The sequence below is a fragment of the Phaenicophaeus curvirostris genome, chromosome 3, assembly GCF_032191515.1.
Source record: "Phaenicophaeus curvirostris isolate KB17595 chromosome 3, BPBGC_Pcur_1.0, whole genome shotgun sequence".
Lineage (NCBI taxonomy): Eukaryota > Metazoa > Chordata > Aves > Cuculiformes > Cuculidae > Phaenicophaeus > Phaenicophaeus curvirostris.
Window position 1 is genome coordinate 74156196 of NC_091394.1, and position 17158 is coordinate 74173353.

Consider the following 17158-nt stretch of genomic DNA (forward strand, 5'->3'; position numbering starts at 1 on the left):
TTCTTATATTAATTCCTTTATTATTGACTGAAATAAATTTATTTTACATTTTAAAAAATATAATTTATTTTAAATTTATTTAACTATACATCACAAAACATGTTTACTACATAAGATAATCAAAATAAGTTGAACTGGCTTTTGTATTAGTCAGGCTGCTGACTTATCAGTGAAAGAACACAATTCCATTCTGACAGTTGTGTACTTTGTGTTGTAACTTCTGATATTCCTGCCTCCATCTTTGGCCATGTTTCATATGGAAAGAAGGTATAGGCAATTGTGCCAGGCATGGATGTTGTCTCCATAAGATCTTCAATGTATCCCCTGATTTCAGTGAATCAATAAAGAGACTGAAGACAAGTTTTCATTGAACAGATGAGTCATCAGAGGAAAGATATTCTTTAGCTGTCTTAACTATGAGAACAACTATTGGAGTTTTCACACCTTACTAAACACAAGGAAAGGGAGAGCCTGCAGCCTTACATGCTGAAGTCAGTCAGCGACAGACACGGTTCTGGCAGAAATAAAGCTTCATTAGTATTTGTCACTTGTTAAATGGTGAGGTGGTAGTCTCTCTGGCTGAAGAGTGGAGAAACAGCATTCTTATTTTTACAAAACTCTACATGTGTGCACAGCATCTAATACCTACATATCCATTAGAATTATTTATGAAATTGTTTACATTCAAAACCATTCCTCACATTATAGCTATTTATTTTGTGCTTTTTAAAGTCGTGTGCATTTGATATATTGAGTCTGTAGAACCTGTTGCCGAGTATTAACAGTATTACTAGATTCAAATACACAAATAAATATTAACTTACTGAGTATTTGTAATGCAATTATTTTCATGGGCTGTATGCATGTTTCTCAACTTCAGTGTTTATGCCATTTCAAGTTTTATGTCTCTGAAATTTGCTGCGGTATTTTTTTACTGATCTATTGAAAAGTGCTAGTAGGGCTTCATACTCCGCATTAGTCACTCTAGGCAATTGCAGTAATACAAACAAGAGGTTTATGTAAAATCATTAGTACTTTGTAATTGCTTGCAAATAGCTGGAATGCCTTGTACTTTGTGAAGAAGTGCGACAGATTCCACAATAATTTTGTAGAGGGCAAATATACAACTTGACAAAAATATTGAATCTTTTTATTTTAACATTTTTTCTTGTAGTGCAAAATTTCAGTTTCCAAGATCTTATCAGATTTTGCTAATCCAATCTTTTATGACCTATTCCTTGAATATAATGATGGCAATGGACAACAGTATCTTTGGGCCATTCCAATTTTAAACTTGAATCTTCAATACAGTGAAATGTTTGTAAATCAAGGTAAGACCATCATAGTAACATTTCTGTGAATTTAAGTAGACTGAACAACTTCAAACAGAAAAATCTTGTATTAACTACTGTTACTGAGTTGGTTTTTAAAGTTACCACTACCCACCATAACCTGCTTCTGTTTTAAGAATTTAATATTTGTGGGCAAGTTCTGATAGTGTTAAATGCAAGCTTTGGTTGCATACACCGTCCCAATAAAAAAAAATGCACAAAGTAATCTAATATATGTATTCATTCAACTTGAGAATAAATAATTTTACATTCTGAATACATGTAATTTCTAGTAATTTTAATTCTTTTTGTGTTTAATTAGATTTTAAATATTTTAATATTATTTAAATATGTCTGTCATGTTTGTTCAAAGGCAGTAACATGAACAACTGGCTTTTGACTCGACGATTTTTTTTGGTGGATGCACTAAGTGGAAGAGAGAATGACTTGGGAAAACTACCAAGAGTAATTCGAATTGCTAGCAAAATAGCAATAAGGTGATTAATTGTGAATAATACATAACACATGGAAAATAAAGCCAATTTAATGCAGTCTGCATGTTATTGTTTAAAAAAAATGTTTTATTATGTTATTTTTAATATGTCCTGTGCTGCTTTTTCCTTTGTATACTTGGAAATAGTGAGTTTTTCCATAGGTTGTACTGATGAGTGAGTGAGAACACATAGCACTGACTTATGGGGGTTAAAGTTACTGTGATAACTTTCCAGGTGAGATCAATGAGACTGTATATGTGTAATACCGGTTAGCAGCCAGTCACCTCTTAGAAGCAGGTGTTATCTGGAAAGACGTAAAAACTCCACTTGTAATTCTTTTTCAATGTTATGTTGCTATTCCATATTCTATGTTCTTTCTTGCAGTATTTTTGCAGACTGCTGCCTGTTCTATGGTACAATCCAGGATAGACTTGTAGTCATTTCACTGCAATTGTGAGACTTACCTGTTAGGGTCATTATTGATGGTTAACCTCAACTGGAATATGTTTTGGAAGAACCCTTTTTTTCTCCTTTATGTAATGTCTTCTCTGAGATGACTGTCTAAAATTTGAGATTTCTCTTTTCATTCAGGTCTTCGTCACAATTTATTAGTTAAAAAGATTGCTGAATGGCATGGAGTACTGATCAATCAAGTAATCATGTTGAAGATTAATTTAATGTACTAACTCCATTTGCTGAGAATTACGTATTACAGTATTTAAAAAAAATAAGCGTTAGCTTATGTATCTTAGGACAACCCCATCCTTCCCCCTTTGGAAAAAACATGATACCAGAAACTCAAAAGAAATGTAGAAAAGGTCATTATGTGATATTTTGAGAAAAGTTACCTTTTGAAATTTACTTCAATTGCAGCTATCAAAATGTGAGCCTCACTCTGATTGCTTTTAAAATGTGAATTACCATGCATTGTGTTTGAAAGGCACATTTTATTGATCATGTTGTTGTGTTCTTTTAGTATTTTCTTATTAGTACAAGTTTCAAGCAATGCTTTCCAAGCAACTCATCCATTTTCTGTGATACAAATAATACTCTCTTTGTATTTCTGCAGCATTCGTCTGGTATCTCATACTCAGAGAGGAGCTATCTACCCACCTCTAATGACTATTGCTTACACAGATGTGCTTGTCCAAAACCCTGAAACCCAGAGTGTGACGGTGAGAGATTCTTGCTATCTTAATTGAACTGATTTGTTAATGATGCGTTTAGTTCTCTTGGAATTCCACTTGAGGGAACATTCTGAGGGTGGGGTTATGTGTGTAAAAATCTAATAAACAAGTTTTAGTTCTGATCGGCTTTTGAAGTTACAAGGTTTTACTAAAACTTAAAGCTTTTAAAAGGAAGCAGTTAGAAGTACTTTATCTTTAATATATATTGAGTCTTTTTTAACTTAAAATGCTTAGAACTTTACAGTTAGTTGTATAATGGTAAATTAGGCAACAATTCAAATAAAATTATACACACAGAAAACAACAGGAAAAGTACTCTTCATGCAATGCACTTGAAAGTAGTGATTTATGCAAGAAATGGAATATTTTTATTTAAAGCCATGCATTAAAAGGAGGCTGTTATTACACAGACATTTCAGGTCAGCTGTAATTTGAGTTAAAACATCAGTAATATATCTTAAAGAACCGTTAGTGGTTAGTCTGCTGTGCTTTATTGTTTACAGCATATCTCTAAGAATTAAAGTAAAATAATGCAAAAATCTATAGCCAGAGAGGTAGGAGAGATCAGTTTGGGGGTTCTTCCTCTTTGGAAAGCCAGCAAATTCTGCTGTAGTGGAGGCCGAAGAGGCATTTATTACTTGCCTTTGACAGGCAACAGGTCAGATGTCCTGTTCCTGTGCCTTGCTTTTTAGAACACACTGCTTTAAAAAGTGAGCTTTTTTTATGTAATAGCATAATCATTCTACTGTCATCAAATATTGATATTAACATTTTATGCCTATCAACTTTTAACAATTTAAGCTTCCAGTACAGATAGACAACTAGCTAGAAATTTCTGGTGCTGGAACCATTCCTCGTGTTGCGTGTGAGCTGCATGAATGGAAAGGAAAGACTGGGAATTACAAGGACAGAAAAGCTAGTAAGACAATTAACCACAGAAACAGCACTGTTTTAGAAATAAAAAAAGAAATCATTCAAATTGCAATGGCATGAAACAATTGTTTTCCATTTCTCTATTTTCTGTTATACGGTTTCTTGACTTGGAAGGGAAACTAAAGTGAGGAGGAGTTGTTTGGGGATTTTTTGGCCTTTTTTAAAAAACTGAATTTAAATTACTATTCATTGTCATACTTGAGCTAACTTTAGTCTTGGCGTGACAGAGAATCATGCCAGAATGTTATAAACCCAAGGCAAATGCTTTCTCTTCCTTGTACAAACCTTAGATCAAAGACAAAATAGGCCCTAGGTTAGTTAGACATTTAAGCTAGAGGGAGCAATTTTGCTACTGCGTACCAATTCGTATTTCATTCAAGCTGGAAAAAAATGGTATCTGAGCTATGTAAGAGCTCACTTTATGACTTTGCATACTGGTGTAATTACATTAAAGTTACTGTTGACGCTGATAAGAGGGAAAGTATCAAACCTTTGGTGTCTCCTTTCAGAAGGAAAGTTGTATGCACAGTTGAAAGGATTATAATCCGGTGCAGCTATTAACTTGCAGGTAGCAGGTGTCCATCCGTCATGTTATTGCTGGGAAAATCTGCACTAAGCGTAGTGGAGCACATGCTGGTGCTACGCTTGGTGCTGTAGCACACCAGGTCAGATAGGTACAGTAAAAGAAGATGCGTGTAGTACTTGTATAGTAGCCCTACATGAAAGTTCCTCCCAGGTAAAAGTGTGAAAACTATCACTGACTGTAATGGTTGTAGTATTTCAGAATTTCTATGTTTATTCACTTGTTGTATCTTAATATTCAGGTTTCCTTCTCAGTCAGTTATGAGATGAATCAGTCAGAGGCTCAGATTCAGACTGATGTAAGTAGTATCACCCTTTAATTTGTCAATATAATGATTTACTTCTATTTTGTAGTTTTTAAAGATATCTGCAAATAACTTTTCATTCTCTTCAGATCACATTGGGTGTGTTCGGTGGGCTTGCAGTGCTATGGTCCCTTCTCAAGACTGCAGGCTGGAAGAGGCGTACAGGAAGCTCTATAATTGACTTGCAGGTATAAACACCTGGTAACCTAAAGAAAGGCACGTCTTCCTCTCTTTAAGGCAACCTTTGCTATCATTCGCTGTGATGCAACTATTCTGTTTCTTAAGGAAACTGAAATAATTTCTAGCCTAGCTGCACAGAACGTTCTCTTGGTTAGGTTCACTTGAGGACGTAGGTTTTTTTTCATTTTTTTTGGATTCTGATGTCATTCAGGAGATAGTTTTGCTATAAGTGAAGCTATTTACAGAGCTATTCTAATCAATTGAGTGACCTTAATTTTCAGATGAAGTCTTCTTTGAACAAAGACTAGCATGCAGGATTTGCAGATATACCATAAATATATGATCATAATAGGAAAATTTTGTTTGAGATTATTTCAGTACTATAATTTCATGCAGTGTAAGCTGTGTAACTTTTCATATTAATGTACATGTGCATTACTTCATTAGTTTTACAGATCTCTACAGTGTGCTTTTATAATTGCAGACAGTTTTTAAGTTCTTACTGTTTTATGCTGGAGACCTCGCCAACGTTTTCTTTATCATCACAGTGGGCACAGGAATTTATTGGCTGGTGTTCTTCAAAGTAAGTGTTTTTCCAAATTTGGTTGTTATGAAAACCTATTAATATTGCTTAAATTTTATACAAACATTCATTTTCTTTCTTTCTTTTTCCTTTTTTTTTTTTTTTTTGCCTTTCTGGTCAGAGTATTGAGGCAAGTTCTGTATCATTTTCTGGTTTGTGTGCTTAAATTTTTGTGTTCACCTGTTTCTTTTCTTTAGGATTCATTGTACTTGCAGTCTGCTTAACAGTTAATTAAAGTATTTTAAATATGGTATTTTTCTGCAAAACTTTATTCACTCTTAAGTGCTTAGTATTTTCTTGCATATATTGTCTGTATTATTTCAATGTAACTTTTAATTGTAGGCTCAGCAGTTTGTCTCTGTCTTCTTACCACTCCCATCTCAAGAAGAAGGTTTTATTACATACGTAGCATGTGCGTTTAGTTTAAAGGTAAATATTTTTTTCTGAGGCATTAAAGACATTTCAACATACACTTCTGTATATTCTCAGTAGGCTTGCTTTAGACATTATGTACGGTTAATTTTAGTGTATAGAGGTAAACAATTATTTTATTTTAAGAATTAAGTAATTTTAAACATTTATTTTGTGCAGTCTTTATACGGAAACAAATGTCTAGGGAAGATGATCTATGGATATTTATTCATTTAAGGATAAAGGTATAAAGAAACCCAAATAAACTAGAATTATATCAAGAAAGCAAGTGGTTTCTTTTAAAGAAGAATAGTACTGTCAGTTCCTGATGAAAAAGAAGACAGATTAAAATATTTATGTTCAAATATACTTGTAGAATTCAGAGCTTGGTATTCTGTCTTAGTGTGACATGCAAGTATTTTATTAATCATGGGTATTATATTTAATTTGAATTAGTAATACAGGTTAATATCTTATGGGAAAATAGTCAATTTTTTTTGATTTGTTACTTTTTTTTTCATTATTTTGGACATTGTCACGTCATTTTATCATTATTCCAAGCTTTTACATTAAAAAAAAAAAAAGAAGTATAAAAAGTTAGTAACAAAACTGTTGTCTCAAGAGAAGTCAAGTATATTACTTGTTCTATTCAATGAATGCCATATGCATTACCCCTTGCATATGGCATTCATAATTCATCCTCGCCCATATGCAGTTGCTGTCCTTACATGTTATATCTCTCCTTTTTCTTTCTTCTTTCTTAGGCTCTGCAATTCCTACAATTGCTGGTTTCACAACTTACTACAGATATTTTCTTTATTGACTGGGAAAGACCTAAAGGCAAAGTTCTTAAAGCTGTTGAAGGTAATTCAAAGTATGCTTATTTATTTATACAAACGGCTTTGGTTAAATTTGGATATTACACTCATGTATTAAATTTCAGAGCTTTATTTTATGATTACTTTTTAGGTGAAGGTGTTGTTAAAAGTGCTGCTGCACCTGTGAGCATATGGAGGACGTATTTTATAGCAAATGAATGGAATGAAATTCAGACAGTGAGGAAGATAAATCCCCTCTTTCAAGTACTTGCAGTTCTTTTTTTTCTGGAGGTATTATTGCTACAATTATTATTGTTATTGTTCTTAATTTTTTTTGCTTCATAACTAGAATGTAACATAAGGGTCTGGCTTTTATTTCTTGCATTCTCTGTGGTAATAGCGGGTGACCTTCAAGTTCACTTGAAAACATGTAACTTACTCAAATAATTATTTTAATACTTTTTTTAATTGGTATGTATGTGTGTTTAGGTCATGGCAATATTTCATTGAGGAAGACCAAAAAAAAGCCCTAAACAACCTTTGATTACCTTAGAGGCTTTTGTTAGTTTTGTTTGGTTTTTTTAAGATAATGAGTTCCTAAATGGCTTAAGAGACTGATAAATCTGTGTACACACTCAATTCTTTATTTGCCTACTGGCTCCGTCTAGCCACAGTCTACAGCTTTATTTCTAGTTTTATATTTACCTGAACTGAGCTTCCTTCCTGCTAATTTGCTATCATGACCTTTTATAGAGCAGAAAATAAAATGTGCCGATTCTGTTCCTGATGGCATAACACAAGGCAGTGTGCCTTCAGTTACAGCTTAAGGGCACGTGAGAAATTGTGCTTTAGCTTCTCAAAAACATTTTGGTTTGTTTCTTCTGTAGTTAGGTAAGTACTTCTATTTTGGGAAGTATTCTTAAAGCATGTAGCATGTAGTTGTTTATGTGAGGTAACTCATAAACTTTCATATATTTTTTATATAAATAAAATATAATTTTTTATATTTTATAAACTTTTATATATTTGTAATACTTTTATTCATTCTGATATTTCTGGTTTTTTATTTCCTATTTTTCTTTTAAATTAAATACAGTTTAAAAACCCAATTTCTCTCATTCACTACATGTAGTTACATGTTGGTAGTAAATACAGGCCAGGAACAACTTCTGTGCCATGTTACAAGGAAGGAATGGGAGAAAAGAGAGCACTTATTCTCAAAACTAATGTCTCCTCAGGTTGTTCTTCATGGGCCCTTGTATGAGGAGCCTACTCTTAGCAGAAAGAGATTCACATCTTGCTCTGTAATTCCAGTTGTGAATTTCCCTCTGGAGAATCCTTTTCTTGCCAGTAATAGCAGAGGAAGTCATGAAAGACACCTAAATAGGCTCAAATTGATGTTTGTGAAAATCTCAGATGATTTTTATAACTTCCAAAGTCATTCTGGAGTTTGGAGTGCAGTTTCCCTCGAAGTGTAAAGCACATAGTAGGCACGGCAGTCAGCTACTCACTACAAGGAGAATCTCCTGTATTACTCAAAACCTGTCTTCTTGGGTTACCAATTTTGATAAAATGGCTGTTTACCATGGTTACGGAGTGTAGAGTAATAGAAAACAAGCTAGGAAAAGTAGTAGCTAGAGAAAGTTGTGAAGTGTAGAAGAAGGATTCTGCCTCCCCTCAGGCCTCGTGTTTGATGCCAAAGTAGTCACTGGCTGGCACTGTCCCTGTGGCAGTGTTGCCAACATGGCTAGTGCAGACAGCACTCTGGCAACAAAACTGAGCTTTTCCATACTGTACTGGCTCTTCCTGGGATGGAGTCAGTTTTCTTCATAGCAGCCCACAGGGTGCTGTGTTTGGGATTTGTGGCTAAAACAGGGCTAATTACCCAGCAGTGTTTTGGCTGTTGCAGAATAGCATCTGCACAGCCTCCAGGCCCCCACTAAGTAGGCTGAGGTTGCACAAGGAGCTGGGAGGAACAACCAGACAGCTGACCCCAACTGACTGAAGGGACAATCCATACTGTATACCATAATGCTCAGCAGTAAAATTGGAGGGGAGGGATTTTCTGGGGACTGGCAGGGCATCAGTCTACTTGTAGGTGGTAGTGATTTGCCTTTGCATCACTCGTTTGTGGGATATCTCACTTCCTTCTTCCCTTTAATAAGCAAAGAAAACTGTCTTTGTCTTGACCCACAAGTTTTCTTGCTTTATGTTCTTCCTATCCCTGTCCCATCACAAATACAGTTCTGGTGCAGCTTCAGTTCTTAATTATTTTCACAACATTTTCACCTCCTGGATGTTTCAAGACATAGTGTTTCTGTCATTTTTTTTTAATTTAGGAACTTTTTCTAGATTGATTGTTTAAAATATATAAAGACAGTGTAGGGACATGTATTTCTCTTCAACAAAAAAAAAATCACTTTCTTACTGTTGCAAAACAAATAAAACATACGTTTTAACACTGGAGTATATACAACTGAAAAGCTGACGTCTAGCAGGAATAATATCCCTATGCAGTCTAACAGTAGGATCTTTTGGAGTTTTTCAGTTAAAATCAGCGTTGATTTGTGAGATTTAGCTGCATATGTTTTTGAATCAAGACGTAAAGTGTACATATGTGTTTTTAATCATGTTTCTCAGTAATAGTGCTTGATCACACAGTTGGGCTCTATCGTAGTCAACATGCTACTATTCCCGGGTCCATTTTTCCTATTTTTTTCTTCTTACTCCCTGTTACAAGGGAAACAACAGGGTCATGATTAATACTATTCATTGCCTGATGTTGTTATATTAACCTTCTTATCTCTTCAGGTGGTGGGATTTTCAAACCTGGCTTTAATGGATTCTTCTTCCAGTCTTACAAGAAACAGTGAGAGTTATATAGCTCCCTGGAGCCGCATTTTAAGATTTGGTGTGTCTGCTGCACTCTGGCTGGCCATTGCCCTCTTACAGGTATGTGACACACATGATATACTCAATTATCATTTTCAGGCTGGTCCTTGAAAGCTAGGGTATATCACTAGGCCATCCACACTGTATATGACACCACAAGGTATGTTCTTCACTGTTTCGCTTGATCTCAACTTTTGGCTGCTGTACTATGGTAACTTTTGGAACTCAAAATTAATCTTTTGAGCAATGAGACATCTTACTTTGTAGTCCTAATTTTAATCCTCTCAAAGATGTGAATTTATGCATCTACTTTGTTTAGTTTATTAAACAACTTTGAAGCATCTCTGAGTTCAAAATGAAAAGCAGGTAATTGCTAAAACTTTACTTCTTAGAGGAAGGATGTCAGTCATGTTTCATGAGTCCAATGCAGTGGTGCACACTACAGAAGTCTGAAATTTGTTAAACTGTGAAGTTAAGTGCTTAATAAAGTCAAATCTGATGAACTAATAAAAGAAAATTTGTTTTATTTCTTTCAGATGATTTTTTTTTCTGTTTTTTATGAAAGATTTGTTGAAGATAAGATGAGCCAATTTGTTGATTTGTGTTGCATGAGCAATGTAAGTATTTCTTCATTTCATTTGTACAGTGGCATTTTTAATAGAATAATGCATATGATAGTTTTAAGAATAGTAAACAGTTTATTAATTTAATTTAATCAGAAATTACTAGCTAACGGCTGAAGTAGATGTTTCTTTCATCTTACTGTATTGGTGCAATCTACAAGAAGATTTCATTTAAATTTCAGTTGGGAAAAAAGATTGTGGAATCATAGGTATCAATATGTTCTTCTAGAAATACAATTTTTAGATTTTTTTTTTTGAAGTTAAATTAGTTATACGTGCTCACTCAGAACTAAATAGTAAAAAATTACGACAGAAATCAGGTGTGAAATTGTTTGCTGCTGTTCTTTCTACAGGTTTGCATTTTAGTACTTTTGCCTTACAGACACAGCTGTCTTAGTTTTATTTAATATATTTATGTTCAGTTTCTGCTCCTACCTTGTGGTTGTCCTTCAACCGCTGAACTTCATGGTTGTCCCTCTTGGAGAGTTATGACCTTTTTCATGCATTTTCAGTTACTCACTTCTGAACTACTTCCCTTTCTCTGCTTTAAATATGGAACTTGAAACTCTGTACTGCAGGAAGTCCTTTTTAACCAGAGAGGAGTGCGGTCAGAACAGGTTGGATTAGCTCATTTGGACAGAAATTTTTAAATATATAGATATGAAACCCTTTTATCAGCCTTGGTTATTTTTCTTCCATGAAGAAATCATGTAGTGCCTAGGTTGTAGAGAGAGTTAATTTGCAGTTTTATGCGATATGTAAGCATTGTATCATACTGAATTAAATTCTATTAAATGCAGTCTCCCAGGAGCACAGCTGGAATTATGCATGTGTATTATGTATCACAGTAATAACTTTTGAATAAAAATAAAAAGTAATTACTTTGCTTTAATGTTTTGGCTCTGTGGAATTAAGTAGTGATCCTTGCTGTCGATAAACTAAACTTGAAGCCAGTGTGTGCTTCTAGTTAAACACAGATAAAACTAATCAGTATAAGAGTTATTAAATATTTTTCTTCTGTATTTCTTTTGGTACTTGCCTACTTTGTATTTGTAGAAAGGCTGATCTTGATGATCTCCCCTGTGAATTCAGGAGTCCAAAAATAAAATGCTAATGTTTAATTAAAGTATTCTTTTCTTCCTTCATCTCTTTCAGATTTCAGTGTTTCTCTTGTCACACAGCTGCTTTGGTTATTATATCCATGGTCGCTCTGTGCATGGGCATGCAGATACCAATATGGAAGAAATGAATATGAACCTAAAGAGAGAAGCAGTAAGTAAAAGCAGTAAAGTTTACACCTGCTCTAATTATTTATTTTATTTTTAAAAATCCACTCTTTTGCATTATCTATCTGCACACGTACATTACATTACACCAAGTTGTGATACTTCCCCTATGAAGATGATGAATTTTCTGTTTTCCTGGGGGTTTTGACATTTATTAAATGTGATCTGAAAAACATATGGAAAAAGTCAGGAGTCTGAAGCACAGAAGAAGCAGGACAAGTATAGAATAAATGATAAACATGAAAGAAAGGGCTTCAGAATGAACGTCAAATGGTGTATTAGAAGGAAATAAACTGAACACGTTGAAAAGAGAAATAGGACTTACTGACAGCAGGGGTCAGGATTTCATGTCCTAAGAAAATCTTGCTATAATAGAACCAAGAGTGCAGTCAATTCAAATATTTGGAGAAATTAAGTAGCATGTGTATGTGAAAGAGTGGAAATTAAAAGGTTTTGATTTTGGGAGGGGTCTGTGAATGACATTAATAATGTCAATTTACAATTGCTTTAACTGTATAGGAAAATCTGTGTAGTCAGAGAGGTTTGTTACCAAACACAGATGGCCAGACATTTCAGATTTCCATTTCAAGAAGAATGCGACTGCACTATGACAGGATTCATGAAACCCTAACAAGGGTAAGTAATATATTTGTATTCTGTAAATGTTATTTAAAACATGTAAATTTTCCACTGATATCACGGTCTTATGTTATATTTCAGAAACGTGGTCCTACTAGGCTTTTGAACTCATCTGCAAATACTTTCGAACAAAGCACAAGGGCATACAACACCATGAACAAATTTCTTGGTTCTTTTATTGATCACGTATGTATATTGGCATTACTATACTAAGGAAAATAAAATTATAGTAAGTGGAGATAAAAAATTGTAAATCTGAAAGACTAATTTCTCTTTAAGCATATGTGCTTAAAGACTTGTTGTTAGAGACTTTATGGCAGCTGAACAGTGCTTTATTGAAAAAAAGAAAAATTGGAGTACTGTCCAACAGTGCAGTCTGCTCTTAAAAGTGACAAATCCTGTTTTGTTATGTACTTGCTTTTGTCTTGGAATTTACTGGTGGGGTTTTTTTCATTTATAAAGGTCTAAGTAGCTGTACTTGACTTTGTAACAAGTAATTTTTCTTTGAAATCATAAACCAAGAAGCACTGTTTCTCCTTTTCTTATAGGTTCATAAAGAAATGGATTATATTGTTAAAGATAAGTTGCTGCTTGAAAGGATTCTTAACATGGAGTTTATGGAACCAATAGAGAAAAGCATTTTTTACAATGGTAAAAAGATTTGTGACTTGGTATTTATACTATTATAAGTATGTGAGTTTCTGTGTACATTTCCTTCCCAGGATTTACAATCTAAACTGGACCTTACAGCAGGAGAGGTTGTTAAATGACCACTTGTGAGGGAGTTATTTAAGAGATGTTCTTCAGGTTACAGAAATCCTATTTATAATTTGTTGCTCAACTGCAATGTTTTTTTTCTTTTAGCAACTGAAAGGATACTGTGTAGAGGCATGCATGTGTTTCCAAAGTGCTCCTTTGACTTGCTATCTAGATCTAATACCCACTTTGTAAATGCAAAGAATACCCACAATATTTAAATAGCTCCACGCTATGTTTTTGTACCGAACCAAATTTCTTAGGAAAGAACTAAAAGTACAGAGAGACAATTTCTCTAAAGAGGGCATTGATCACAGTGAGGACATTTTAGTGAAATACTTGATGTTAGTATGTCACTCATCTTTGCAGACTCCACTAATTTAGGTTCTTGAATATTATTTTGAAGCTTTTTTAAGCATTGCCAATACCTACAGCAAAAATGAGTATTCCAGCAGAAACAGTAGTTTTGATTCTGGTCCCTGGTGCTATGCAAAATCAGTCAGGCTTGGATTCTCCAATGCATCATTGTAAATCCCAAGACCATGCTAAACCTAGCCATAAGTATTTCCTAGTGACCAGTACAAGCGTTAAAAATAGATTTAGTGCAAGTTCGTGACCATATCTCAACTTTCAATTTAGGTTCCTAAACAGGAATCCTTGGAAGGCTGATGGTGTCGAACACCAAGGCACTGAAAACCTTAACCTATTGATAATTGCTGCCAGGTACCCAATACCTGCATCACTGGAATCATCATCCAATGTTAGGTCCTACACTTCCTCCACTTCTAAGATTCTGAAACCCTGAGTCCTGGTCTCCATCTATTAACGGATGTGGTCTGGGGACCAGTACCCACACTGCAATTAAATAAGAGCTGTGAACTTAGGCCTAATACCAGTCTTCTTCCTCACTCCTTGAGCTATACAGTATCCATCAAAAATTGTCTTTGAAAACCTTAGTGTAGAACCTGATTTTACCCCGACCTTAAATATGGCCATTACCTGCATGAAAATGAAACATCAACCAGTGATCCAAGATGATTTAAGCCCTCATTTTGAGTCCCTCAAGTACTTGGCTTTCCAGCCTTACTGTTCAGAATCTCTAAGCCTTATCGGAACAATGATCCAATCCATAGATATTATCAGATGACCATTATACATCCAAAGTATGTTGTTATTCTTATATATAAGAGCAATCTGCAGATTACATCACTGAGCTCTGCAGAACTTTTCTGCTCTCTGACTCTTGGGGTGGCAAAAGCTGAAACCTAATTTGAATTGCAAACCTCACTGCATGATTGGGAACAGTGCACATGCTTTCAAACTAGCCATGGCTGTATTCTGATATTTTTTGCTTAATCTAAATGTCTGAGCAACACCTAATTCATTAAAGGCTTGAGCTCTTCTTTCTTATCATGGTGAGGTGCTATCTTTAGTAGTAAATGGTGCCAGGTAATCAGTATGTGCCTTAGAACTATAACTCAGACTTTCTTCATCCTCAGTTTGTGATTCCATACACTGCAATATCAGTCATTCCAAAACCCTATCCTAGACCCCAGGCCTCCTTAGCCATAAATATTGACAGGTATGCAATGTCTGGGTTAAAATTGTTATCAGCATGATGTGAAGTCTCCAAATTGTGCAATATTCAACAAAGATTTGGTCTTTTGACTGCTGTTGTTTCAAAGTTCATTCTCATAAGCATCGATATAGATACATTGCTTGATGGTTTAGACTGCTGTGGTTCCCAGAATCTTAGATACAAATCAGGATTTCATGACATTAGATTGTAAACAATTTGTAATGAAAACATGCTGTTTCCAGTAGAACTTACATTAGACGTTTTTCTAGGGAAAAGAATTATTTTCTGTAATTGTGTATTTTAAGTGTTCTTTTCTCTGTTGAAAGTGGTGCCTTTTGATAAAGCAAAGTAGTAGGTGACTGGTCTACACTACTTTGGCTATGAAAAATTTTAACCTTGAAAAGACCCATTTTCTGGGAAGCTGTTAACCAAATGACCAAGGATCATGTTAAACTCTGAAGCTTCTTCTCGGAAAGGCTTTAAGCACACATTTTGTTGTTTTGTTGAGCTGGGGCCAGAGTTTAATACTTGCTGAAAATTTCAGCAACAAAGAAGTCACATTTGCGTCTTGTTCAAAGCAGCCTTTCTTAAACAATCTGATTGAGATTTCAAGAGCGAATGAAGTTGTGTGCGGCAAGTGAGCTTTCTTATTATGTTTCTCAGTATTAAGCCATTTTATTAGTGACAAGGTCTTTATTACTTTGCTTAAATAGAATGCCATAACTACCTCTTACAATGCCATAACCAACCCTTGCCCTGACTTTCCATTTTCTTACCAGCTTACTCAGCATGGACTGATGAACTCCATAAACTTGCACTGCACAGAAATAATCCTTTTTCAAAATTATTTTCTTCTCGTAGATGAAGCACAATCTTTCAGTGACGTACTCTATTACGGCAATGAGACAACACTGCTTATCTTTGATATCCTGTTTTTCTGCATTGTGGATCTGGCTTCCCAAAGTTTTGTTTTAGCTGCTATTCTAACATATTTGCAGCAAGAGGTAAATTTTAAACAAAGTAATATTTTTAAAACGTAGGTTAGTGTGGAAATTTATATAGCTAATGAGATAATTAAAGCAGTATGTTAGCTGTGTGTGGTGACAGAAGATTATAGAGAGCTTATAAAATAGTTCTTTGGGTTTTTTTTTCAAATAGACTTGTGAGAAATTGATTTTATTTACATGCCTGTCATGAATAAAGAGTCTACAAATAGCTTTCAACAGAAAACACAAATATCTGTTAAAATGAATTGCACATAATTATTTCATATTTCGGTATGGAAAGCTGTTGGAAGATATTTAAAAATGCTAAAAGGAGTCAAGCACCTACTTCACACGTTATATGTGATTTAAAGAGTATATAAAGTTATTATTTTATGTTAGGTACTAAAACATACTGTTGAAGTATTTCTTTGTTAATAACATTTTTTCTAAACTGTTCTTAGATATTTAGGTTTATTCGTAGTACACTTGGACAGAAGAATTTGGCATCCAAAACCTTGGTGGATCAAAGATTTCTCATTTAATTAAGAAGGTGAAAAACATTGAGGAATTAATTGCAGAAATTCTGTTCATGTACGAAGCATCTCTGACCTACAGAGTAATTGTAGTGCACTTTTCAGTACTAATAATGTAAAGGTTTTGAAATGTGTCATTTTTATGTTGTGTGCTATTAAAGTTTACTTTTGTTTATTTACAAATTTTTTTTAAAATTTTTGAGTAGTAAACCATAGGCCTTTAAAAGGAAAGGTACATGTTATTATTAGAATAAGATAAAAATTGTTTAATGACTTTTGCTAAGATATGGACTTCTCACCTCGAGGAAAAAACTTGAGCATACCAGCTGGCAGGAGAGGATGTCAACTTTTAAGTTTTCTGAAAATCCCTCTAATATTTTTCTCTTTTTTTTTGGTTTTTTTTGGTTTGGTTTTTTTTTTTTCAATTTATTTTGAGGTATAATGTTTAGCAAACTTATTTCCAGTTTTATGCAGCACTGTTCTAAATTAAATTAATATTTCAAGAGAATTATTTAAAGATCTATTTACAGCAACTCCAACTTGGAATTTTAACTTTTCTTTATTGTGTCATAGTATAATATGCTTTTGTCTCTTCTCTTGAAGTTTATAATAGTTTTTCTTGAGTGTGGACTATACATGACAAAGTTTCCTGTCTTTAAGATACAGTTGTGTTACAGTGATGCAGAAAAACAGGCAGAGGAGAGGGAATAAGTATTGAGGATTTGCTTCTGATCTTCTGTCATCTGATGCAAGACAACCAGGGTAATATAGTAATTCTTCAGTACTGTTTCCTCACAAGATAGAAGCAATTGTCCTTACTTTTTTAGAACTGTTTTCACAGTTGCTTACATATGCTTACGTAGCTCAGTTTCTTTAATTTTCTGGCTTTATTATCTTTAGATAGAACATAGAGACCATAATTGTTTTACTTTCATCATATTTTTGGAATTTAGACAAGTTAATAATTATTCAAGTGCCACTTATTAAGTATTAAGGGAGATTATGAATGGCCTTCAAAACACCTTAAAGTGAGGTGTCTA

The 17158-nt window shown here is 34.2% G+C and overlaps 1 protein-coding gene across 2 annotated transcripts in view; it reads left to right on the top strand.

Annotated features, from left to right (window-relative positions):
• TMEM67 (transmembrane protein 67) overlaps positions 1 to 16265 on the top strand; it is a 30788-nt gene extending 14523 nt beyond the window's left edge. For both annotated transcript variants that reach the window (XM_069854350.1, XM_069854351.1), the window contains exons 12-28: positions 1175 to 1331; positions 1705 to 1828; positions 2895 to 3000; positions 4770 to 4826; positions 4922 to 5020; positions 5497 to 5595; positions 5938 to 6024; positions 6771 to 6870; positions 6976 to 7115; positions 9636 to 9776; positions 10253 to 10333; positions 11495 to 11611; positions 12145 to 12261; positions 12346 to 12450; positions 12813 to 12915; positions 15461 to 15603; positions 16047 to 16265. In XM_069854350.1, the coding sequence (XP_069710451.1) occupies positions 1175 to 1331; positions 1705 to 1828; positions 2895 to 3000; positions 4770 to 4826; positions 4922 to 5020; positions 5497 to 5595; positions 5938 to 6024; positions 6771 to 6870; positions 6976 to 7115; positions 9636 to 9776; positions 10253 to 10333; positions 11495 to 11611; positions 12145 to 12261; positions 12346 to 12450; positions 12813 to 12915; positions 15461 to 15603; positions 16047 to 16127 (1857 nt within the window). In that variant the 3' untranslated portion in view covers positions 16128 to 16265. The remainder of the gene's footprint in view (positions 1 to 1174; positions 1332 to 1704; positions 1829 to 2894; positions 3001 to 4769; positions 4827 to 4921; positions 5021 to 5496; positions 5596 to 5937; positions 6025 to 6770; positions 6871 to 6975; positions 7116 to 9635; positions 9777 to 10252; positions 10334 to 11494; positions 11612 to 12144; positions 12262 to 12345; positions 12451 to 12812; positions 12916 to 15460; positions 15604 to 16046) is intronic.
• Positions 16266 to 17158: the final 893 nt, after the last annotated feature.